This window comes from Tamandua tetradactyla, chromosome 11 (genome assembly GCF_023851605.1).
Source record: "Tamandua tetradactyla isolate mTamTet1 chromosome 11, mTamTet1.pri, whole genome shotgun sequence".
In the NCBI taxonomy this organism is placed as follows: domain Eukaryota; kingdom Metazoa; phylum Chordata; class Mammalia; order Pilosa; family Myrmecophagidae; genus Tamandua; species Tamandua tetradactyla.
In genome coordinates this window covers 21,087,189-21,113,916 of record NC_135337.1, presented here as the reverse complement: position 1 = coordinate 21,113,916, position 26,728 = coordinate 21,087,189, and the positions used below count along the sequence as shown (strand labels likewise).

Here is a 26,728-nt window from a genome sequence, read left to right as displayed (position 1 = left end):
CTCACTCCTGTTGCTATATTGCTTACACCATAATTACCCAATGTGCTGCTCTACAGCTGAGTAGCATAAGCAAATGAATTTTAGACCCATTTGGAACACTGAACTACTCTGTTTTTTTTCTGATATCCTGATGTTGATTAACATCTGTTTTCTCACCTGAGCTCATGTTGTCCATTATTTTGATATTCAGATATTTACTTATGAGATAATAATAGGCATGTAATTAAAAAGGTACACAGAGACAACATGGTCCCACCTACATCAATTCCCAAGAAGCTGAATACTAAGTATAGTGTTAACTAAATTATATAAATTATAATCACACTCAAAATTATACATTTGATTTCTTCTGCAACTTCTATCTTTTCAGACATTCCCTTTCAAATTGGAGTAGTTTTCTATTTTTTTAATGAAAAATGTGAAGATTCATTTATTTATTATTCAGGGACTTATATATCACTTTATTGGAACTCCATGTCTTTACATTTCAATTAGATATTGTGGTCTAGTTGATAAATATCCACTCTGCTCCAAAGATACTCAGTCGGTGGTTTTGAGTGATTGACAAAAAAATATAATGTGATAGAGAAAGCAACCCTTTTCGAGACAAAAAAGAGCATTAATAGATTAGATTCATGGTTGCATTGGCCTCAATATCAAGTTAATAAGGAGCCATGACTGCTAATAATCTAGGGAAAAGGTTATGACATGTTAGAACTATTTCCAATATTTTATAAGGTCTGGCAGTAAGGTCATACAAATTGACTCCTAACAACCATCTCATTAAATAAGGAAGTTGAATACTGATTGCATTGCAGTTCGGTATTTGTATTGGTTGCTAGATTTTATGTTTTTCATTAATTAAAATAAAATTAACATGTATTAATTAATGCAGTAGAAATAATTACCACCTAAGAATATAGATGGGAAGTGAAGTTCATTTTTAAAAGTGAACAGCTGTCCAGAGTTTTTCAAGTGTTAATCCTCTAAAACCATGTCTGTAGCATGTTAAAGTTCAAGGCCTTTACCTGCTATATCCATCCTATTGCTTGTCTTTGCTCTAGTAGCATCCATACTTACTCAGCATATGCTTGATCTCAGAATACAGAGCCTTTGCACTTGGGTTTATTGTAGGATGCTAGGAATAAAAGACTGAATTCTCAAGGCAAATCACCACAAACAATGCTTTACAGAAACCAGTCTCATGTACCGTCATTTACAGAAAAACTTTAAACAGATATTTTATAAAAACTAATAAAACATGCATCTGGATACTTCTTTGTAACTCCCCAAAAAACTTGAACATTGAGGGAATACCAATAAGTAATCCCTGCACTGAGATTTTCTTCTTGTCTTATTTGGTGGAGACATCATTTGTCAAGCTATGTAACTAATATGTACATTGAATTAAATGTATTTCTTGATTAAAAAAAAATAGAATATAACAACAGAATTTCTTTATGTCATTAATGTTTAACTATTGTATATTAACAAAAAATTCCACAACTTGAGTTGCAAAAGCAGAGCATATAAAGGAGGTTTAAAGTGCTATGTCAAATAAATGATTTCCTCTTGCTTTGTCTTAATCACCCTTATGCCTTTCAACTCAAATATTAGGTGGTCAAAGAGAAGCATTTTTTTAAACAAGTAAAACAGATCACATCCTGTCATTCGAAATGGCTATCTTTTGTTCAGTTGAAAAGTTTAGAAATTGTTACTATGACTCCTTATGTAATTAATCTATTCAACAGTTACTTACTCAGTAATTTTTCTTTGCCAAGCATTTTTCTAGTGTTGAGAGATGCAACATTAGAATGAACAAGATAGAAATTGTTCTTGTCCTCATGGAACAAAAGGAAGACGCTCAATTACCCATGTAGGGATAATGAAAAATCCAGTCATTTGTAGAATACCAGATCTGGGATCACCTACCACCTACTATAGACCAGTCTGGGAGGGCAATGACAGATTCTGGCAAAACAAGACTAAGACCTGATGATTGAAAAAGAGCCCGTCTCATGTGGCATGTGAAAATATGCTATCAAGAACAGGTAAAGGAGAAAGAATGTTTCAGATGAAGGTAAAAAGAATGTCCCATACTGGCTTTGTGATAAGATAGTGTAGGACACATGCGATCGGGTCATAGAACTTTTGCAGGGAAATGGCAAGACCTAAGACTGGAGAAGGAGGTAGAGCACAGGTGAAGAGCCTCTGAAGCCACAAATCCCATCCTAAGACACAGGGAATCCATTGAAGATATAAAGCAGAAGCACAGGATTTCAGATTTGTACTTCAAAGAATCCTTTCAGCAGTAATGTGAGTGACGTGCATGAGTCATGGAATCTAGATAACTGTTTGTTATAGTTATCTATAGTTGACAGAGTGTGACCCTTGCCTGATAAGAAAGAAATGCTGAGGATTCCTGTACATGCATTTAGCCTTAGGGTTTATATTACTTCCGTTAGATTACTTTTGCTGGATTCTCTTGGAAATCCTGGGTGGAACTGCAGGGGGCCCCTTAGCTCCCCACGTTGTTTTGAGGTTGTTAGTAACTAAATGTGACATTTTGTATTTAACTCCCTTTTATTGTTTGAACTGTATTTTTAAGAGAAGTAGTCATAATGTTTTTGTAAGTTCTTTTAAATTTTATTTTAAAAGCTTAGGTTTATTCACTGGAGATTTCTTCACTAGAAATTGGTCAATTGTTTTTGTTTGTTTATTTGTCTGCCAGATGCTTTATTCTTCCCCCTCAGTTTATTTCTGATTCCAGAAGAGTTTCTTTACCTTGAGAGAATACTTTTTTTACAGTTATTGAATTGCCCTCGCTGTCATGTCATGCCATGTCAAAAACTAAAACTCTGTGCCCATGTGGATTAGCAGTGCCCTCCTGGTTCAATTCATAGTCACTTCTTCATTTTACATTTAAATTACAGACTATTCTCATGGTGACTTATATTGAATAATTAGCTCACAGATGCAATGGAACAGTTTGTAAATTCAGACCAGATTGAATCACAAATTCTAGGAGGTCAGTATGAAGTTCCCAGAACCCATGTCACACGCCTAGCCCCTTGTAAAATGGGGAATCACTATTTAAGTGGTTGCCTTGCTTTGATTTCTTGAGTAAGTCAGAGCCGCTGACAGCAACTATGCATGATGGCAGAATGACTTGTTTGCTTTACTCATTGCTGCTTCACATTTGGCCCCAGGGTAACATTTACTCCCAGCCTCTACCTTTTCCTGCTATCCAAACCGCCACCCCCTCCCTCAGCCAAGCACTGACCCACCATCACATACTAACTGTCTCTAGCAAAGCTCATTTCCATTAGCGTAGCTGAAGGAGTTCGCTGTCTGCGCCAGACTACCAGCAAATGGTAAAGACATGCTTTGAAAATCAGACAACTGTTAAGCAAATAATATTGAAACATGTTTTAGTCATTAAGGAACACTTTACACTTAGCAGTCAGTGGTTTTCTTATAATTAGGTACTTTATGACTATTTGCAAAACGTAAGAATGCAGTTTACATTGAAACTACTTTATAATACAACTTAGAAAAGACAAATGAGATTGTTCTACTTACTTAGCTTTTTCATGCAGTCACGAAGCCTGGTTTCCAAGCTAAGCACTCTTTGATGTAGTTCCTCATAGTCATAGGCGCCGATCTCCTCCTGAATCCCAGTGAGAACAGCAGACAGGTTCCGGATTTCTTCCTTGAACTGGGTAATTAGCTTGGCATCTGTTTTGTACTGTTCCAGCACTGGGATTAAGGGTAGAAGTTCGTCCATCTTCTCTTTCAACTCCTGTGAAAAGCAGTCAATTGTTCCTGAGGGTCATTTAAAACAAATCAAGCAGTTGCGTTCTTTTATATGATATTTAAAGGAGATTATCAGAATAGCTTCAAAATTCCTCATTGGCTTTTAGTTGAAGGTTGGTATCTTGTGAAAATGTAAGCAATCACACGATCATTGGTAGTAAATCCATTTATCTCAACTTTTCTATGCAGGAACCTCTCTTTAAATCGGTACATGCTTTTCTATAAAATAAATTGACCTTTATCATAATTATCAAAAGTTCCTATGGCAGTTAGTATGAGTTCATGTATTCTCTCCTTTTCTGGTAGCATTTTATAAAGAGAACAAGAGAAGCAGTATCTAGCTGTTGATAATTTATTACTGAATATAGTCATTGGAAATAGGGCAAATACTATATCCCTGTTTGGATGTGTCTAATTACTCATCCGTCATCGATTATACATGTTATGGGGGGGTAATTTTAGGGATTTTTGTATCCTGGGTCAACTTTGCCCTAAAACTTAGAATTTTTCCAGTCATGGCCTTCTACCACTCTATAATTCTACTGTACCGTTGCTCAGTATTCCTAGCTTTCTTTAACATCCATCTTAGCACATCATCATTAGGAAGGCAAATTCAGCAAGCACAGTAAATCATGCAAAGCTTTCCAAAGCTCAAAGGAATGTATTTTGCTGTTTACCATTTCCATTATTACCCACACTCTGATTCCACTTTTCTGAGCATAGGTAATTTAAAGGTCATTATTGTAAGGGAGAAATGCTTAAGGTACTCATGGTTTATGTAACAGAAGGGCCAGTTACACAGAATTTTTTGAACCAGAAACATTGTTTTTTTTTGTCAAGAGAATGAGAAGCTGATGCTGCCAAAGCATTATCCCTCACTCTTCGCCATCAGTGGACTGAACTGCACCTGCAGAATCACTGGCAGTTTCTAGAGGTGTTGCCTTTTTTTTTCTTCCCTTTATCTTGTGAGAGGTGATGGGATCAGAGAAAATATTCCATGAGCTCAATTCAATTGCAAATTTATTTATTGCAGATGATATCCTTTGTGGAAAGAGCTGTCACTATTACCATCATTTGAGAATAATCCATAGGTACTGTCAGAAGCCGTGCTGCATGCTAACCAATTTAAGGAGCTGAAAATTGGATTTTAAAATTACATTTAGAAGATGTTATTACTATAAATGCATTAAAATAACAGGAGCTCCCATTGCTGCCATGATTTATGGGCTTACATTTTTTGTGTGAAATTTTCACTTGCTTTGTAAGCTTGGAATTCTGTGAATTTGTCTAAATGTGCATGTTGAGTGGGAGGGTAAAAAGAATCATAATAATGGGAAAGGTAGTAAATATGACAATCAAAAGGCAGAACTGAAGAGCTCTGTTGATTTTGGCAGTTCATTTTGAGTTAAACTTATTAGTTTGAAGTCTTGTGGCATCCCTAAAGGAAGACACAATGGCTTCATTAGGATTTTAATGAGTATAGTTCTACTGGCACCATTTGCTGCATATTGTAACGACTGTCACAATAAAAGGTTTTATTTTCTATTAGAGGCATATCAAAAATAGAGCAATTGAATGACAAAAAGTTGGTAGCTTTTTTCCTGAATAAATAAAAAGTATTTATATATATATATATATTTTAACTTTTAAAAATTCATAATTTGGTTATTGGCAGTAAATTTTGAAGGTCTGGAAAATCATAGAGCAGTGAAAAGTCCAACCACTAAATATATCAAATCCTTAAAAGGTTAAAATAGAATATCATAGTCTGTGCTTGCTAATCCTATCTACAGTTTCATTTCCTCATATGTTTTTTGTTCTCGTTACAAAATCTGTAGCCAGAATACTTTGCAAAACAAGGATCCCTTTTTTTAAGAGGGGTAATTTCTAGTGATAACATAAGCTTTTCATCTCGAAGAAGATAAAACACAAAACCTGTTTAAGGTTTTTGATAAACTGAAAATGGCATAACAGAGGAGGATTTTCTTTTGATTCAAAAGCATTCTTCAATATTAAACTTACTTTTAGAATGTTCCATTTCTTCTCAAATATAGCTCGTTAGCACCTCGAGCAAAATCTTAACTCATGGTGGAACTCAATGAATAAATAAAAAAATTCAACAAACATTTATTGAGCATCTAATAATTATTATTTTTAATTCAGAGTGTTATGGTCTACATAGAGAGACAATGAAGCATAGAGATGGGGACCGTTAAGTCTGAAACTGGATTTTCTGAATTTGATTCTTGGTTCTGATAGATATTAGATATATAATCCTGACAAATTTTTCAATCTCTTTAGGTATCAGGTTCCTTATCTGTAAGGTGGGGATAAAAATAATGCAAACCTTAGAGAATTGTTGGGAGGATTAAATTAGCTAATACAATTTAGAACTGGGAACTGTGCCTCAAGTATGTATAAGTGTTCAGGAAAATATTTATTATTACTATTTGGATTTTGAAATATAATTTCAGGATACACTTGAATCACATGAACTAGGAAAATCCAAATCATTATGTCACATGGTGCTACCTGAAAACTAAGTTTTCTTATTAGTAGCCTGGCTGCTGCTGCTGGGCAAAAGTATAGTATAGACAAATTATTTCCTTTCTCTCACCTTGTTTTTTTTTTGCATGGGTAAGCATCACTGGGAATCGAGCAAGGCTCTCTAGCATGGCAGGTGAGAATTCTGCCACTCAGCCACTGCCACACTTCCCCCTTTCTCTCATCTTTGTATCTTGTTTGTTTCTTTGTTTCCTCTCTTCTCCCAAGATTTTCCATAGATGTGTATGCTTTCTCATATGTTCCCAGCCCTGCTAGCCTTGGCATCCTCTAGCTGTACCTTGGCTTTGCAGACTTTTCATTCCTTTATCCATCTGAGCTTGCCTGCATGCTTTAAATGAGATACGCTCAGCTTCTCATCTCCACTCTGTCTGTCATCTTTCCTGGAATGTTCCTTAAGGGCCTTAATTACCAGTTTACCTATTTCTTGCTTTGTGGGGGTTTCAGCATCAGGTTCACATTCTTCCTGTACAGTCTATACTCTAAACCTTAACATGGAAAGTTGACATTGAAAACCTTTTGGCTTTCTTGATCCTTCCTGCAATTTTGTAGTTTGGGGGAGAAGGGGAGAGTGGGGGGGGGGGGCACTAGTCAAAATTGTTTTCTTGTATATTGCCAAATCTCATTACACTTCCCCTGATCTTCTCTAAACAAGATTAATTACTCTTCCCTTTGTTCATAAGTGATGTTTTGCTTCTATTTTCTATCAATTTCACTTGCCTGTTTGTTAGAAGTCTTTTGGAGAAGACAGATTACCTGTTATACACCCAGCAGAGGGTCCAATACCACTTTATATGCCTTCAGTACTCAATAAATATTGGTTAAACTAATTCATTTCTTCCCCAGCCTTTTATTTCTATCTACTATTTCCCACATCAATACTCTATTTTTCTACTTCCTTCATTCTCTCATTACCATTAATTTTTTTTAACTTTTTCTATCTTTTAGGCCTACTCTAATTTGTCCTAATTTCTTAACTTCCTGGTATTACTTACTTCTCTCTTCAACTCAATATTCATGGGTCATTGCTTCGGCCTCTCTCTTTCTTGTCTTATTTTCCTGTTTTGCCCATCTGCTAAAACTTTTAAAAATTGGTTCAGTGCAGGAATCTGTTTTCTACACCTCTCTACTCAGGCTCCTGAATAACACTGGAGAAAATTACAAAATCATGACCGTTTCTACGACAATAAAATGTGCTATTCAGAGACCCCGTTGCCTGCCCTTGACTAAGCTTTTCCTCTCATTATGCACAAAAAGTACTTCGATCCTTGATCAAGTGCTTAAATTCAGGCTCACACCCTCACCATTAGCAGTGAATTTCATTTCCTAATTGGCAAAGAAAATAGAGGCTATTAGGTGGGCAACCACAGTGTATTTTATAAACTGAGAAGTGCTAAGCCTTTGCAAGGCACATTATTTCTTTTTAATAGATGCTCAAATGACTTAAAAAAAGATTATTTTTAAATTCATGACACTATCCTATATATTTAATAAAAGTCCACAGTATGCTTAAAAGCAATAGTTCTCCGTTTTCAGCGTTTTTAGACTGCAGCCACTAAACCACTGAAAATCTAGAAAAAGACTATATTTGCATCAATTTATGACACAATCCTCTATTTATATGCTGATACTAATGATATTGCAATATTGCATCTTTTAATAATTTATTTCCACTATATTCCTCCTCATATTATCAAGATATAAAATCATCAGAAAATGTTGATAACTTAATTATTAATCTTCCTTGAGATATTCTATCAGGGACACTGAAATGCCAGTATAGCTATTTAGAAATCCTCCTAAGAAGATGGGGATTTTTTTTATAGAAAGTCTTCTATACACTCCTACCAACTAATGATCAGTTTCACTGGAGAGATGACTGATGTCCCCAGTGTGTCTTTAACCTGGCATGTATAGGCCAATGGACAGTTATTTCTAGGTGATTGCCATGCTGGCTGTCTACTGCATTCATTATCTCATTTGGATTGACAAGATTGCAGAAGTCAAACCTACTTGGAAGTGCTTCGTCATTAGTGTCTTCCGATCATCTTCAATCTGCCGAAACTTGGCCTTCAGTCCTTTCATTTGGGTTTCCATTTTTAAAACATATTGGAAATCTCTCTGAGTTCTCAAGTTTAAAACTTCAATGGACTGGGACATGTTCTGAACCTGTTAAACAAGAATGTTGTCTGTACATTATTGTCACTTTACAGGTATATGCAATGACTACTGAAAGAGCAAAAATGATTTTAACATGAGGAACTAGAAGGGCCAAATGTATAACTGCATTCCCACACTTCACATTTTTGTAAGGACAACTTTTCATGATGAACCTTCATAAAATTCAGCAAGAGAAAATTATATCTAGATAGGAAATGATAAGAAGTATATTCTAACATTAGAAATGTCCAAATATAAATAGGAAATCAATAAATCAGAAATACAAATTTTAAAAATAGAAATTCAATTCCAAGGCTTTGTATGATTATAATGCTCAGACCGTTAAATGTCAAAATAAGTTTTTTCTTTATGAATGATGCTAACTTCTTAAAAATCTGGGACGCTTAACAACCGTGGATGGTGGTGAAGTGTCCAAAGACCTGGAATGGATTCATACTAGCCCAGCTGTTTCCACAATGGGTGGAAAGCACTCCTGATGGAATTGGCCAACATGAGTGATGAAAGTGCTAAGACACTTCCTCAATTGAAGAATACACTGTTTAAGGGACCTCAAAAATGGCAACTGTATCAGATGCTTGTAAATAAGCACCAAACACATGTTAAATTGGTGACATCATCTCAGTTCACTGAGCCCCAGGCTATAGGACTAGAAAATAGGGGACCTATAAAGCCCATCAAAGTCAGAGGAGAAAAAAGCTGCCGTAATTTTTGCATCAACAAAAACCTAGACAAAGTGAAGACTTTCAATAGTATGGGAGTTGTTGAATGAATTGAGGAATGGGATATTAATAAATACTATAATGAATACAATAAATCTCCATAATCTGTTTGCACAGTTGTCTATAGAGGTACAATTTTGGCATCACCTGAGAGCTTCTCAGAAATGTAGAATCTTGAGCTCAGAGCTATTGGAATCTGCATTTTAACAACTCCCTCCCCCCAGGTGATTACTGTGCCTACTAACGTGTGAGAAGGGTTGCTTGGCACAGATACTGATCTAAGTGGAAGGATTTCCATAATCTATTGTCAGGTGAGAAAAGCAAAACATGAAGAACTTTCTACAATTTGATTCTTCTGTCATACACATGGAACAGAAAATGGGATTAATTAGTTTTTAAAAATATGGAAAGTTAAGAATAATACGTATTAGAGGGTTAACAGCAGTTTTCTATAGTGAAGGTGGGAAGAGAAGAAAGGTGAGAAAATAAGTATTGTGGAAAAGAGGTCCTTGAAAAATATGATATGCATTAAACCATTTGCATAGAATTATATATTTTCTATGCAAAAAGATACATGAAAAGGATGGTCACCAAAAAGGTACTACTGGGATGTCAGTTCAGTTTTGCTTTGTTTTATATATTTTTATATTATTCCATTTCTTTTTTAATGAGCATGCATTGTTCATGTAATCAGTGAAAGCTATTTATTTGAAAAATGGTGAATTACAAATAAGGAAGGGATGATCTGTTGAGAGATAAACTCTTGTCATCAGGAAACGTCCCAAAGCTCTGTAGACCAGCCAGCTATGAAAAGCCCATGATTCATACTTTCCTCAAGACTGAAACATTCAGAAAGCAGTGAATTCTTCTGCCTTGGCCCATGCTGGTTCTTCCACTTTTCCTGTCAGACAAGACCCTACATTCCTGCTTCATTTTCTTCTGCTGTCTTGATCTGTAGTCCTGCCCTATGTTATTCTGCCCTTTTCAGGACAATACATAGTCTGGTTTATATTAAAATCAATTGTACAATATGTGTGTTGGGTGGGGGCAGGGAAGCGGCTCCACTTGTGAGTCCTATGAAGTTAGAGGCTGTGTCTTATTTGTCTTTTTTTCCCAAGACCTTGCACAAAACCAGATGCAAAGTAAGTACTCAATAAATATCTATTGAATAAAGTTATCTTAGATTTCCAATGGTTGTAATAGGTAATTAGAACTTTAATAGTTTAAGGAGGGTTTTCCCCTTCTCTCACTGAATAGGCTATAACATTTGCGACTGCTAAATGTTTCTTAATTTATTACAATTTCTGTAATCAAAAAGCTTCATTTTTTTTCCTGTTTACTGCAATGCAAATTTGCTGAGTCAATATTGTAAGTATGGCAACTGCATCTTGGATAAATGCAATGCTCTCCAAATAATTTTCTAACTTCATTTATGGCTAAGTACGAATGAAGAAAAGCTACTTGTGTTAAGAGAAACTGTCCAAACATTTGAATGTGGCATTTGTCTATGAAGATACCCATCACTGGCATGGCCAACATCCTCCTAGAAATTATCATGTGCCTATGCAGAGCCCATACAATTTGAAAATTAGTGGAAAGAGACTATATTCTGTATAAAACTAAAACTTCCTCTCTTTTATTTTGTATCTGAGTTAGCCTACCAAGTTAATTTTCAGTTTTATTTCTGTTGTGGGACAATGTACTGAAAGAATTTTGCTGAGACTTGATTATGACCTTCTATATTGCAGACTCACTGTCATTTGGAGTCCTGGCTGGAGATAGAGCTGCCAAATTGGAAAGGATTTGCTTCTGGGGCATCTTCTGCTTTTCCTGTGAGCTGTGTGTAGGACAATTTCATTTCCACTGGTTGCACGGATCCACTGAGCATCAATTTTGTCCTCGCATGTCCTGATGACACACTAGACTTGATACACACCATTACACCTATAAGGACAACTATCTACTGTGGTTCCTCTTTTAGGCTGCTTGTCTCTGATGTTCTGAAGTTCAGCTTTCTGTATGTGGCCCTGTACTTAGACCTTCTTTACATAATTTGGAAAACTTATTGCCCTCTTCATTGATAATTTGTTTGAACTCTTTTTATTGCACCTGGTCTTTCTTTTCTTTCTTTTTTTTTTTTTTTTGTATAAATAAAATGACCGAGAACTTTCTGAACTTAAACTCAAATTAACTTAGGTTTTTAAATTTATTCATAACTGTTTCAGAGGCTACTTAGAAAAAAAACAGTTCAAATGTCCATACGTTTAAGATAATTCTGAGTTTAACAAAAATAAACAGATTTATTTTCTGTTGTATTTCTTAGAACCTTTCTTATTAGTTTGTTGGAAATCTTCAAGAGTGAGATACCATATACAACTTTTCCAGAACTTATGTTATTAGTGGGGATATTGACAGAATTCTATTGCAAAAGTCACAGTTTAGGAAATATTGACCTAGACAAATGCAAAGCATCTTCAACCTTGCAGAGAAACTATGTAGTTAACAAACATATTTTCTCTTTAGATGAACAATTCTAGTTTTGATATACTAAGACCTAAAATATCCTAAAATATGGTGAAACTAATTGTATCTTTCTAATATACATTGATATAAATATTCAATTAAACTATTTGACAGCTTGTCATTTGGATGAGGTTGGGTACCACTAGTGGTGTTTGAATGGTGTGGAGAAAATGGAGTTGGAATGAAACTGGTCTGGGTTTAGCTTCACAACCTACTGACTGAGCAGCATTGCAAAGTTTTTCATAAAATCCAAAATTATGTTTCCTTTTCTGCAAACTTAGATAACTACCTCTGCGGTGATAATTGAATGGAATGGATAAAAATGTAATAGAGGGGAGCTATTATGAAATTAAATTTATTAAATTAAAATTATTCTACTCAGTAGCATTTCCTTTTTATATCAATCCCTTGGTTAACCTTGAATGGGCAGCTTAAAGGTCACACCTCTATTTGTCATCTGGTACCTTGAATATATGTGAGTCTATAAAGAAGTCAGCAAGAGGCTGGCACAGCCTGAATAGAGAATGCTTGTTTCTTTGGATCAGTGATTTCTTTGGATCAGTGCAGGAACCCAGTGTTACTTATTTCCTTCAAGCCATTGTAAAATAGTGCACAGAATTTACTATCTCTCTGACATGACACTGCCACATGCTAAATATGGTAACAAAATCTTCATTTTGTTAATACATTTTTCTTTTAATTTATTAAAGGTATGATTTTCTAGAATTTCTTTTAAACATTCAAATAAATTACATACTGTGTGCAGAGGTCAGGTTAAGTTTGATGGTTGCTTTCAACCAACTTCCTGGTTGTACTTTTTTTGCTTTATTCATCCTTCACTTAATTCCCAGCTTTATCAGAGTTCTGGACCACATTTCACTTTTAACCTAAAGAGGGTACTGTCCACTTCCTGGCATTCACATTTATTTGAATTTCTCCGATTGATTTTTGAAGAAATGTCTGAGTCTGTTTGTGGGTGAGAACACGCGTATAATACTGACAAAGAAGATTATTGTGTGCAAGAAAGTCTTACTCACCATAGTGAATGTAGAAAAAAAGATAGCTCTGAGTAGAAAAAATTAGAGCCAAAAATCAATAATCCAAGGGAAAAGACAAATAGAATAACAGAAAAGCAAAATTGGATTTTAAAAATGACTTTTACTTACATAAGTAACTTGCCTAGCAACCAAACAAAATTATACTATAAATTTGAAATGAAAATTTTTATAAAAATAAAGAAAATCAAGATTGGAAAAAATGTTCAAGAATAATAAAAATCTATATGTCACAATTTTTAACAGTTAAGAGACATGTTATGTAGAGCTATTAATAGGAATTAAAAGATGGATGCTCTTGACTGAGGGACAGATACTGAAGGAAGTGGAAGAATGGAATCTTATAATAGAAGGCTTAAGAAGACAGTGCTAGTAGGTGAGGGTAGTTCTGATGAAAAGGGGAGGAAAAACAGACTAATCCTTGTATGTAAACATTATGAAAGTCTTAAAATCTCAGAACATCAAGAGACATTCAAATAATGTACAAAGTGGAAACATTTTTATTATATGGCAATGGAAGAAAATTATAATGGTTAAATTTGAAATTGAATGAGCTAGAAGTGTCTAACAAATTTGGTGCTCTTATTTTCTTAGCTTCTTTTTAATTTCCTATAAAAAAGCTCCTATTCAATGCTATATTTATGTGAATGATCATGGGAATGATATTGCATGGAGTGAATTGTTGAGCCTAATGCCCTTCAAAAGCACATACTACCAAATTTACCTTTTTATCCTGATACTATTTAAAATTCAAAAGTGTTGTCATCCCTCCATCAGTTTGGCCACCCCAGCCATCCTACTACATTCAGAGCCTAGCGCAGTGAAAATCTGTATGGGGATAATTGAAAGAACTATTCATTGGTTTCTTTCCCTCCAAGCTAAACATAAACAACCTTTCATGAGCTGACTCTTATCTATAAAAGAGAATAAATCAAGGGCATTCTGCATTTATTGTTATGAGTCCAACTTAAACAAATTATATAGAGAGAATGCTACTGAATGAAATTGAAAAGTTAAATGTTCAAAGGGATGAATTGGAGAGAATGGTAGTAAATATCTGGAAGTATTCATTCTTTCTCTGTCCAGCTAGCTTGTATAGTGCATGCTATTATTTTAACTTCCTTGCAAAGTTGTTAATGGGATCCAAAAGTACGAGCTCAGAGAGCCTAATATAGTCTGAAGAGTTGAGGCTGTATCTCTGGCATTGGGATAAGACTTCTGACTTATTTCCAAAGAAAGACTACCTGGAAAGTAAACATACAGTAGAGAGCCAGACTAAGAGGGAAAGGTTGGGAAAAGTAAAAAGCCATATGAACAGAACAACATAACAGGACGCTTGCGGTGTCCCTGTGAAGGAGCATGAAAGAGCTTACTAAAGAAGGGGGACCAAAATCATAGGTCTGCTCCTCAGCATCACCTGATTTCCCATATTTCCTTTTCAAAGAACAGCAGATTTCAATAAAACTATGGACAGGGCCCACAGGGACACTTACCTTTTCCAGAAGCTGGCGAAGCTGCCTGCTCTTGGCATCCCGGGAACACAGATTTTGTTCTGGAGCCACCACAGTGCAAATACAGCGCCCATCAGGGTCCTGTGCCGAGCTGTACACTTGCCACCCTTCTTTGGGACTGATCTGAGTCTGAGGAAACCAATAGCAAGCACACGGGGCTTTCAGCATTAGATGAAGCATAGTTTTTCATCATTAAAGTTTGTACTTAACAACTTAAGTAGGCAGCACGGCTACCCAGAAGGAAACCTTTCTCTTTTTAAACTTAGGGTCTATATCATTAGCTGCTTATTGATCTCACACCATGTTCTAATGTTTTTTTGACATCTTTTGACATTTTAGTGTAATTTTAGAACCATCTGATAGCCTCTTAATTACATAGGACCAAACAAGATCTGTTAGCTTGTGCTTCTCAACAGTAAACAATTAGTAGTGGCATTTTGTTTTCTGGTTATTATTCATGTATGATATTCTGAAGCAAAGCTTTATCCTCAAGAGCTTCCTATGTATTGAATGCCCGATTATTAAAAAGGAAGGAAAGATATCCCGTAAAGACATAGGGTAAAATAATTAGATCAGGTTTATTTTGCAGAGGATGCAGAATCCCAGAGAGTTAGAGAGTGGTTTGGCATAGACTGTCAAATTGATCTTCCTAAATCACCGCTGTGCACATCACACTACTTCCTTAGAACCTGAGCTTCAAGTGGCATTCTTGTTCCACCACTGTCTCCTTCCCATTCATATTTCTAATTTTACCTCTTAAACTTCCCTACAGAGACCTTCACTCCAGTCTAAGAGGTCTTGCAGGCATGCTACTTTGATTCATGTCTTTATATACTGCCAATTTTACTTTCCCTGCTTGGAATGCCTTCTTTATAATCCTTCAATTCACTCAACCCTTGGTGATTTTATCTAGCTGTTTCTCAAGACGAACTTTGCTTTGCACATATACTCTTCATCGCATAGGCAGAAATTGTTGTGTGTATTCTGTGGTGCACATCCCAGAAAGGTGCTCATTCCTCCAGCCTTTGGGAATGTCAGCAGCTCAACTCTTGGCTGCATTTTTCTTTGAGGATTTCTTTGGATGGAAAATGCCACTTCTCTTAAGGCCAATCCCCCTGTCTGGGGACAGTTCACATTCATTCATTGGATGATACAAGGATACAAAGCCTTGCCCCTTGGCCTAACTCCAGATAATTTGAAAGGGCCACTCCAAATCCAGAATTCCCACTGAGGTTGGCTAAAACCTTTCTCACAGTTGCATCACGTGACCTCTAAATTCTCCCTCTACGCAATCCTGCTCTCCTTCTCCCATCCCCACCACAGATAATGTTGCTAAGAATCCCCTTAATAAACGTCCTCAACTCTACCATGCTAATCTGTTTCAGAGTTTATTTCCTAGAGAAACTGATGTGCAATTAAAGTATTAAATAAATTTCACTCAGCCAAAATCAACTCCATGGAATGTAATCTATAGATGACATCTAAGGATCCAATTTCATTCAAAATCAATAGCCAGGAGACATGTGGTTCATTTATGGTAACCAATTTGTAATATCATCTTTATTTTTTGTTCACATGAAAATTCCTCTAGTTTATTTTTGGCCCAGAATTTCATTATCTTGTTCAAACTGCTGGGTATATCTATAATTCATCTTTCAGAAGAAAAAAATGAGCTTACTTACATGTATCTGTGAATATCATTTTGATATTGGCCTTATATGGGAATGTCTCTAATTTTGTGTTACTGAACAGTGTTTTGGGAACTGAAAAATATTTAGATTCTAATAATTAAGCGTCTTTTTAACCCAAAGGTTAGGGTAAAGGTCCTTCAGGGAATCATCAGAAACAAGCAAGGAAACAAACAAACAAAAATTTATGAATATTTAGAGTCTATCTAGCAATAACAAAAGCTTTGTTGAACAATCAGGTGTTTGAGAGAGACATCCAAGCAACATGCTAATATATTGTCTGTCTTTTAGGTTAGCTTTTTGTGAAGATGGATTCACATAAAATTATTATTTCTTTAGTAGTTGGTATAAGAAATGACATTATGAAGAACATTGTTTCTCTTTTGCAAATTAAAATGGAAGCTTCTGTCCATCAGATGTAAAACTTGTCTTGGTAAAGCAATTTGTATATTTTCTGTCATCAGATGACATTTATTTTACATAAAGTACTTCTCTTCTTAACTATCTAGACTCTATTCTAAAATTGCTGTTCATTTACAGTAAGTTATCTCAATTTATGATATATTACCTTTCAAATATTTTCTGATTTGTCTTTTAAATAATCTTTCAATTGTCTTATTTTGGAAATTACTCCAGAATAGAGTAATAAATAATAAAAGAAAATTAAATTATATTATAGATGTCTTTAGACCTTTAAAAGACCACTATATATATGTGTGTGTGTGTGTGCATATTTTTGATACCTATGTCTCTATTCTATAAATATTTATTTGTAGATGATGTCTATACATGTGTGTGTGTGTGTATATATATATATATATATATATATATATATATATCATGTTTTTGTTTTCTTTTCTAAATCACCATTCTCTGAATATGTCTATTTATACATAATAGTTCTTGTTGAATATCATTTAACTCAGAAGTTTGCTTTCTATACTTTGTAAAACCAGAGATCCTTGAAATCTCCCTGTTGATTTTCAGTGTTTGAATATAAATTGAATATAAATTATTTTTTGTATTATACATTCTTTTGAGGAAGCTTTGATTCTTACCTTTTATATAATCTCTTAAAATATCTCTTATGTTAAATGCCCATAGAACATATATCTGCATTGTAGATAATGTAAATCTTCTCTCCTTGCTGCCTTGCAGTTGAGAAAAATAACATTAATAATTCTGACACTACTGATGATATCAATAATAACTTACATAATGTTTATTACCTGCCAGGTACCCTATCAGTACTTTACATAGAGAAAAACAAATTTAAACCTCCTAACAACCTGAGAAGCAGGAACTATTATTATTCCCTTTTCACAGAAGAGAAAATCGGTTAACCTGCCTAAGGACATATGGCATTAGGGTACACGTCCTCAACCCTGGGCTATGGCCACATTAAAAGGATGGCAGACATCCAGGTAATTTCTTCTAAGGTTGCATCATATAGATATTGAAAAATCTACCCAACAGATGTTACAAGGCAACATATCCATCTTGGATCTGAATTGGTATTTCCTGTCAAATATCAGGTATATCCATGGACCTCCTGGGTAAACTCTGGCCTGACTGCTACAGCCTGGATCAAAAATCCTTCAGTCTTCTTTAATCTTTGCTTTTATGGTTTCCAGAGATTCAACAGACTGGGAGGTATTCCTTGTATGATCAGGAGAAGGGGAAGATGAAGACCTGGAGTCTAGAAATGAAAGTATTTAACAAGTTAGGCTGGGGGAACTAGGCTGAGGAAAGATGCTAGAAGTTCAAGGATCAGGAGTGAGATGAAATGAGGAATGAGAGGCCAGTGGAGAGCTACTTTGCAAAATTCTCAGTGTCACTGGACTGGTCTGTTTACTGACAGACTGGAGTGCTCTGCTGGGTTTGGGGCAGATTCATATTTCAATTTGGCCAGGTGGTGGTGCCCAGTTGTCTGGTCAGGCAAGCACTGTCCTGTCTGTTGCTATGAGGACACTTCATGGACTTAAATCATGACCATGTTGATGGCATCCACAGCTGACTGTACTTGCAGTTAGCTAAGGGGAGTGTCTTCTGCAATGAGTGATGCTTAATCTAATCACCAGAAGGCTTTTAAGGAGGACTCAGAAGAGACAGTCACTTTTCTCCCTGCTTTAAGCAGCTAGCCTCTCCTGAGAGTTCAGTGAGGACCTTCATTGGAGCCACAGTTTGCAGCCTGCCTTATGGACCTTGGACTCCACATCCCTGAGCTTACATGAGATCCTTTTATAAATTTTATGTTTACTGTTATCTCCTGCTGATTCTGTTTCTCTAGAGAACCGTAGCTAACAGGGGCATATTCTTAAAGAAACTGAATCTGAGGTTTTGGACTTTACTCCCTTAAGGCCTACCATTGTCTGTGGGGTCTTCTGTCTTCAGAATTCACAGAGGAACAGATGATCTCTTGTTCATCCTACTCCACCCCCAGCTCATCATACTGTAAATCAATACACAGGCATTTTTCTTTTCACAGGATTCAGTGACGAGTACTGCAGGATGCCGGCAAGCATTCCTACATAACCATGGGCAAATATTGGGAAAGCTATAACTTAGAGGCTCAAGAAACTCTTAAGGATGTCATACATTTGTCCTTGATCTATAATGACAAGCAAATGGTGCCAGACCTACTTTTTAATCTCCTATTTTCAGACTTTTTTATTGGATAGTTCATTAGCATTTCATATGGAGACTTTTATTTTGGGGGACAATTTACTAACATTCCTTTCCCTTAGGCTCTCCTCATCTCTTCTCCCTAGCATTTATATCTATATCTAAACATCTAATGAGAGTAGAAATCATACATTATTAGAAGTACTCAGAATTATACATTACTTGAATCAGTGATTATCTTAAAGATTGTCATCCTCTTTATATTAGAAATGAAAAAAAACTGGACAGATTATATTCAGTGTGGAAATATAAACAGTTTAGCAAAGTAGGTTCAATGATATAATTAAAAGGTCAAACTGAGTCAGAATATAGGATTAATATATCAAGACATAGGTCCTGTAGTTTCAGCTAGGCTTTTTCTAAGATTGGACATGAATCTGAAAAATGTCAGAAAACTAAGTTTTGTCACTAAAATAAATTGAGCTTTTGGCTAAAGAAGCAGGGGCCACCCAATTATAATATTAAAATATCTTTAACAGCAGTGCAAACAGTGATTATTAAACCTGGCAGCATTAATATTGATGTTCACTTGCCAAGTGTTTGACTAACGAGTGAGGAGCTGACAGGGCAAGATGTCAGCTGCTCTCTGGAATGAAGGAAGTGAGAAAGGTGAACAGGGTTTGCTGTTCATTTAGTATTCTCCCTGAAGTGTCAGCTTAATAAAAGTAAAGACTCCATCCAGCCTTGTTTGTACTTCCAATTGTCTCCTTGTAAGAATCATTGAGGAGAGCCATGACCTTCTCTAGCACAGAGTTAGTTTGAATGATATAATTATGAAAATCACCTCTTTGGCAAGAGGAAGGTAATCCAAAAGAAAAGAAAAGCGAATATAAAAGAAGAGTGACTAAAGTCATGTGGGTTTTGGGTAAAGGTGGTCTTATGAGTGTGTCTGGTTCTTCTTTTTAGGGCACCAGTGCAGACACTGAAAAGGGAATCAAATTAAACCAACTAAGACCCTCGGGTAGAAGGACATATTTAAAGGTTTTTTTTTTTTTTTTTTTGGATAGCTTTTAGAAAATATTTGCTCCAATTTAAGCTTATGAGAGCAAATATTCAAGTGTTAATAAAAGTCATGTAGTGGTATCAACAAACATTTATGGAGTTCTATCCATTACTTGGAGTTCATACACACTATTTCCTTTGATCATCACAATAACCTGTGGAACAGGTTCTGTTATTTTGCCCATTTTACAGATGAGGAAAGTGAGACACAGAGAGGGTAAGGAACTTGTTCAAAGTCATGCAAAGAGGAATCATCAGAACCGGGATTTGTGCTTGTCCAGTCTGATTCCAGAGCCTGGAAGTTTAACCACCCCACACTGTACCATAAGTTATTTGAAATCCCCCTTCATACAGGGTGATGATAAACCTGCTAGCATTTTTTAAACCACTGTAAAGCCCAGTACTTATTGGACTGGAGGGTGCATACAGTTTATTATTATCCAAAGCATTACTAATCACAGTGATTATTGATGCAATTCTCTTTGAACCTTTTGTGTTAACTAGAAGAACTAAATGAACTATTTAGCAGTTTTTAATATTACAAAAGTCATGAAATATTTAAAAATGCTCTAAGTAGGAGAATTAAAATGATAATTTTAACAATTAGATTTCAAGTCTGGATTCTTTGCTTATAATTTAATTTAAAAGTCTAAGCTTTGCAAACAAAAAGCTACTGTGCGAAAGTTTTCCCAAAACTTTGGGGGTTTTGTACCAGTAGAGAAGGATCCTGAGGCCTGAAGAGGTGTAAATAAAAACAAACCCAATTTTCTTGCATTGCTATGGGTTTTTCTCTTTATAAAATCCTTTTTTTCCTTGAATTATTTTCACTGTTTTGAACCAATTACCTTTAGAAATAGGTAGAATCATTTTTTTTAGTTATGAGGAAACTCAAATTCTCAGAATTTAAGGAATTTTTCCAAGACCTCTGTGAGATTCATGTGTCCACTTGGCCAGCTGATGGTGCCCAGTTGTCTGGTCAACCAAGCACTGGCCCAAGTATTACTCTGAGGACATTACATGGACTTCAATCATCAGTAAGTTGATTGCATCTATGGCTGATTACATCTACAATCAACTAAGGGGGATGTCTTTCTTAATGAGAGACATTTAATCCAATCAGTTGAAAGCTTTTTAAAGGAGAAGTGATGACTTCAGCAGTCAGAAGAAAGAATTTTCATCTCCACTTCAGCTAGCCAGCGTTTCCTGGGAAATTCATCAAAGACCTTCATAGTAATTGCCAGCCTGTGGCCTGTCCTGTGGAATTTGGACCTGTGCATCCCCACAGTTGCATGAGACACCTTTATAATTTCTACAGGTATCTCCTGTTGATTCTGTTTACCTAGAAAACCTTGACTAATACACCATTCACTCATTAAATATAAGATTTGGGACTTATACCAGTTGTCCTCACCTTTCAGTCTAGACAGAGCTCTCTACATTCATCCTGTGCTGATGAATGTAGGTAGATCATCTGCAACCGTACACCAATAACCATACAAATTGTGCTTTAGAAGAAAGAGAATCCTCTGCAGTTGATGGGAGGGGACACACCCGTAAGTCAAAGGCATTATCCAAATAGCATGGAGACAAGAGCAGTTAGCAGCAAAAACAGTCCTGTGTCAGGCACAGTGAGTGATCATTGCAAGGGCCAGATGGAAGGACAGGAAAGGGGCAAAGTTTTGATCCATTGAATAAAACAAAATCAACTGGTTGAACATTGCTAGGTAGGGCTTATGTTTGAGGCTGGCTGTCTGGATACTTCATAAAAGTACAGTCTGAGGCAAAAAAGGAATAAAGGATCAAGCTACTGAAATTGGTGCACAAGGTGAAGGAAATAAAACAGAAAGAAACCACTTATTAAAACCTGTTTTGATTTAGAGTGGAGATACGTGAGTGATGACAACTCCTTGTAAATTTTCTGTCTGAGGATAACTTTGGTCTCAGAGAGCAAAATGTGCTTTAGTGTAGTAAAGGCTTTAATCGTGGAGAGGGGAGAAATGTGAGGACAGGAATTAGAGAGATGTTGACAGACCATGCTAAAAGAAGCTGTGTTCTGGAGGAAGTGTTAATAAAGATGTCACTGCATAGCAGGTTTCTTCCTATTTCTTATAAGACTACTTGGAACTGAAATAAGAAATGCATAGTCCTTGCTCAAGAAAATCACAAGGCTCTAAGAACAAACTGTAAACAGATACACAAAAGACCAAAGACACCATCAAATTTAGCTTGGCCACCTCTGTCCATATTCTTTGGAACAATCTGGTATTTTCCTTGTGTTTCATTTGAACTCTTGGCCAGTAGGGATTTTACTGCCTCAGTTGGCCTTTCCTTTGGTAGAAAGCTTCAGAGCTTGACCTGGACTTCTTTCTTCATAATTTTTCCTCTTTGGTCCTAGTCCTACTTCAGGCCCTTAAATAAGAATAAACCTGCTCTTGACCCATGTGACAATTTCATCCAAAAGGCAATGATCATACTCCCTGTCCTTATGGAGACTTGCCATTCTGCTCTCACCTATCTTCTACTCTTAATTGGTTGGGTTGTTCTATCACAAAACGGACATTGCCTAAGGATTTGGGGAAGGAAAATCATCTTATGTACAGTGAAGTCATATATTGTCACCCAGGACTAGAAACAAGGTGGTTAGTTGAAGATTGGGCACTTGGAGGATATCAAGAGTTTGTTTCAATGAATTTCACTCATTTCATGGAACTTAAAGTTGACTGATACTTTGAAATAGTTGTTTATGAGGAAAACCCAGTTAGCACTTTAAAAATAAAGCAAACAAATGACTACGCCCATAGTTCCCTTCAAGGCCTCTTCCTACCACATAGTAGAGCTGAATGTTTGGGAACAGCTGGTATCCATGGAATGTCCTCTGCTTTTTAAATTGCTCTTTTCCAGGTCATTTCTAGTGTGGAGACCACAGCATGGGGGATTTCTCAGAAGCTCAATCTCAAGTGGAAGTACTCTGCATCAGACAGGAGTGCCAGAGGGAGTGTGAGCCTCCTGAGAGCTGAGGGTCTGTCTCCTTATTCTGTCTCCTCCAAAGGCTGACGGGCGGGGTAGATAGATTAGAAGGGGGAGGTAGGTGGTTTGGGGGCAGGGGTGGATAAAAATGGCTAAAGGAGGTTTTCAAGATTCTAAGAAAAACAAAAGGGAATCTATTCTCCAATTAAGAAGCTTTGCTTAACTATTTACTGATAAAAATACCTGGAAATTTTAAAACCTCTTTCAGCTTTTGAGAAAAGGAAATGTACACTGGGTATTAAAGGAGGCACCTTCCAAGGACAGGTTTTATTGTCACTTAATATTTCAAACCCTCTTTTTCTTTCTTTATGCATTTTTTCAGGTCATTCAAAACAACCATTCCAAAAATGGACTATGTTCACATTAATGCAAATCTGAATTTATGCCATCTGCATATCCCACACAAGCTCATAAAAGAAACTTTAAGACCTACTTTTCTTTTCTTTTTTTTCCCTTGGTGTATACACAGTTGCAATCTCATCTCATTCAAACAGTTTAAAGTGATAACAGAAGAGGAAGTTGAGGAGAAGGGCCAGCCTTCAATTTTATAGCCGTACCTATTGAGTCAAAAAACCATTAAGCCTTATACCTAAGGAAAGAAGCTGGCCAGCCCTATGGGAAACGGCAGATAGGATTCCTTCTAGAATTATTTGAGAGACAGGAAGATTCTCCTAACCAGAAAGCATCCTTACGCTACTCTGCCACAAGACCTGAAATACCAAAAGGTACTTTTTTTTTATAAATGCAAAAACTTGGGGATTGGACGTAGCAGTCGAATTTATAGATTTTTCTCTGACTCTGAGGCCTGCAAGATAAAGAAAGGCATAAAAAGCATGGGGATGGTGTTGGTATGTAGGAGGAGGAGACAGAAACTGAGAATTCAGAAGCATGGGAAACAACTTAGCAAGGCAGAGAGTCTAGTGTGACATATAGGGACAAGAGTGAGGAATAGCAAAGGAGGCAGGTGAGAAGACTCCTTGGGCAGGACTGCAGGTCCAATGACTTGGTTCTATTCCTGGCTCTGAATTTAACTAGGTGGGGAAATTCACACACTTATACTTATCTCCTCATTTGCAGAATGAGAAAATTGGTTTAGATTGGATATATTTTCAACTAAGCTCTTGGGAGGTCTAAGATTTATGTGGAAGTATCCTGACTGGGACAAGAGGTTGACTGTGTGGGAAAGGAGCAGATAGTGGGGGCCCATTGAACATCCCCTTCCTAGACTTCCCCCACATAGAATTTGGACCATGACCTGTTTTACATATTACACTTCCACTTCAAATAACAGTCATCCAGAAAATATTTATTCAACACATATATGATAAGATTTAAATAGCAAAAAAGAAAGTTCTGTTGTTAAAACAAATTTTGAATATAACTGGCCCGGATGGTTTCTAAGATCCTTCCCAGAATTAATATTTTATAAACTTAATCTAGGAAATACGATTCATTCATTCTTCACCATGGGAATCCTAAGGCATGAGCAATTATCTTGAATAATTAAAGCGGGGAAATGTCATAGGTATTGCTCTTTTATGCAGCATCCCACTTCTATAAAGCACATAAGAGAAAAATGATTCAGAAACCTGGCTTCTCCATTCTAATAAATGCCATTTACTCTCAACAGCCCTAGTGCAGACTTTCCTGAATTTTCCGGTGTTTTGTTTTTTGAAAAGTAGGTACATACAAGGGAGGATTTGATTATATCTGAATATACACTGACTGATAGCAATGCCTTATACTGTTCAACCAACAAATTACCATCAAGAAAGTAAAGAAAATTTAATTCAATTTAAATTTGCAAGATAAATAGAAGTCCTAAAAGAATAATAATCAAGAACAATTCTGAATATTTGATTATTCTCAGACAACAATAACAGAAAATAGCCAAACAAATGTCTATATACGCAAAAGGGTACACATCTCAGACTCAAGGAACTAAGTTTGAAATAGAATTCATTTCATGAATTTCTTACTTTAGATTAATTTCCCTGAAAGAATTAATTTAACAACTAAGTTTCTTTCACAATCAGGTACCAAAAATTAGATTTAGTAAATAGTAAATAATTTAAATTTCTTTGTTTTGTAATTGTTTGCTGATGATACATCATGATTCTTTATAACTAAAAAATCTTTATATCCCTACTGTGATGCCAAATCATGTAGATAAAGAGAATTCTTCCATAACAGAGGCTCTGGGGTACCATAAGTGACTCAAGGGAGGTGAAAACATAAAATAGGTCAAAGTGTGTCTCACATGTTCTGATACACTGGTGGTTGATACTTTGAATGAATAAGATAAATTATGCAATTAATATGGTCTGATTGTGCTCAATTGGTTAATTACTATTAATTGATTGATAGATCATTAGTGGTATCAGTAAACAAGTCTTGAAAAAGTGAGGTTTCTTTTCTTTTAGTATCTGACTTTTTCTGATCCATCAGAATAATCCAGATAAGGCAAAACTGTCTCAGTTTTATTGTTTCTATTCTTTTTATTTGGCAGCAGGGAAATTGTTTTTCCAGGATATCCCTTCTATTTGAATTTGTAGATTTCTATTGAAAAGTTAAGAGTTTTCCATTTTCTTTGAAAGGTTGTGGAAGGTTACTAAGTAAACTTTACTTTAAGCTACCAAAAAAGACTTTGTGAGAGTGTGGGGAGGTTTCAAAAGCACTTTCCCTTTATTTTGGGTGACTGAAGACTGTAAAAGATGAACTTATAATAGAAGTGTTTATAGAAACTTAAATAATGAAGGGAGTTGCTTTTATTGATTGAGTTTTCTATCATTCATGTTCTTTAGCTTTCCTAAGTCTTTTTGATAGGCTTTAAATTGCTGGGATTTTTATTCATTTATACTTGAAGACATTAGTTTCCCTGACTGAATTCATTGCAAATAGTCATATACATTGCATTTTAAGGAAGAATAGTCGGCAGCATACCCTGTAGAGAAATTATCAAGACTTTACAGATATTAAAAGAAGTAAAATAGTAAGAAACAAACCATATTTTTAAAGAATCCCTGCAAAATTCAAATCAATATTGTTAATTGAAAACTTTTTACTCTTAACAATTTAACAGAGTCTAGGTATTCCCATTCACAACTAATTTCTCAGGCAATCCATTTTTTATACAAATTTAAAGTATCCATAAAGAAATATTCATTATTAAAGTTATCACATAAATACTGTTTTGAAGCAGACCCAGAAACAAATAAGTACAATCTCAGCCTTTGCACTTTACAAAATAAAGCCCACGCGTTTCATACATTTACTCCCCAAGATAGCCAAACCCATCGTCGTGACTTACTAAGGTATCTGGCGTTGACAGTCTTGTGGTGTTCAGTCCTACCAAGGATGGGAGAGTTTGGGACATCCAGTTTGAGATCATTGCCATGGTACTTAGCATAGCACCAAGCTTCAGCAGTGGAGGACTCATTGCTGTGGAGCTAATGAGTTTTCATTGTGACCGATTAGCATCCTGGAGCTGGGCTGGCAGTGAGAGGCGTGACTGCAGCGCACCACATCTACAGCATGAAAGGAAATCAACTTTCCCAGCTCTAATCACCTGGGAAACCTCCCAGAGCCTCCTTCCCCTAACTTCATGGGAAATGCCCTTTCTTTCTCTTTCTTCCTCATTGGATACTTTGCTGGATGGTCAAACAATTGTCACTGTGGCTTGGTTGGTAATTATCAGAGGAGAGGTTGGAGGGAGGGGGAATAGTGAGCTGTTCCAGCTCCACTGTAGTCAATTACCATCAACAGAGTCCATTTCCTGTGGGGTTTGTGTAAGAATAATCAGCTGCTCTTTATCCTTCATAAAAAATACACCTTTGAATGGAGGACTGCCAAAGTGCACATTTCAAGCATCAAGCTTAATATCTACAGATCTCTTTGAGTATGGACAGAGTGCTTTTAGGCAGCGCATGTAAATAAAGCCTGCATATAATTTCCAAGTT

At 36.0% G+C, this 26,728-nt stretch overlaps 1 protein-coding gene across 1 annotated transcript in view; it reads right to left on the bottom strand.

Annotated features, from left to right (window-relative positions):
- Positions 1-26,728, bottom strand: part of OLFM3 (olfactomedin 3) — a 213,322-nt gene that overhangs the window by 19,664 nt on the left and 166,930 nt on the right. Inside the window, exons 2-4 of the mRNA XM_077120087.1 lie at positions 14,350-14,496; positions 8,392-8,547; positions 3,583-3,802 (exon numbers count right to left, since the gene is read on the bottom strand). Of these exons, the coding sequence (XP_076976202.1) occupies positions 3,583-3,802; positions 8,392-8,547; positions 14,350-14,496 (523 nt within the window). The remainder of the gene's footprint in view (positions 1-3,582; positions 3,803-8,391; positions 8,548-14,349; positions 14,497-26,728) is intronic.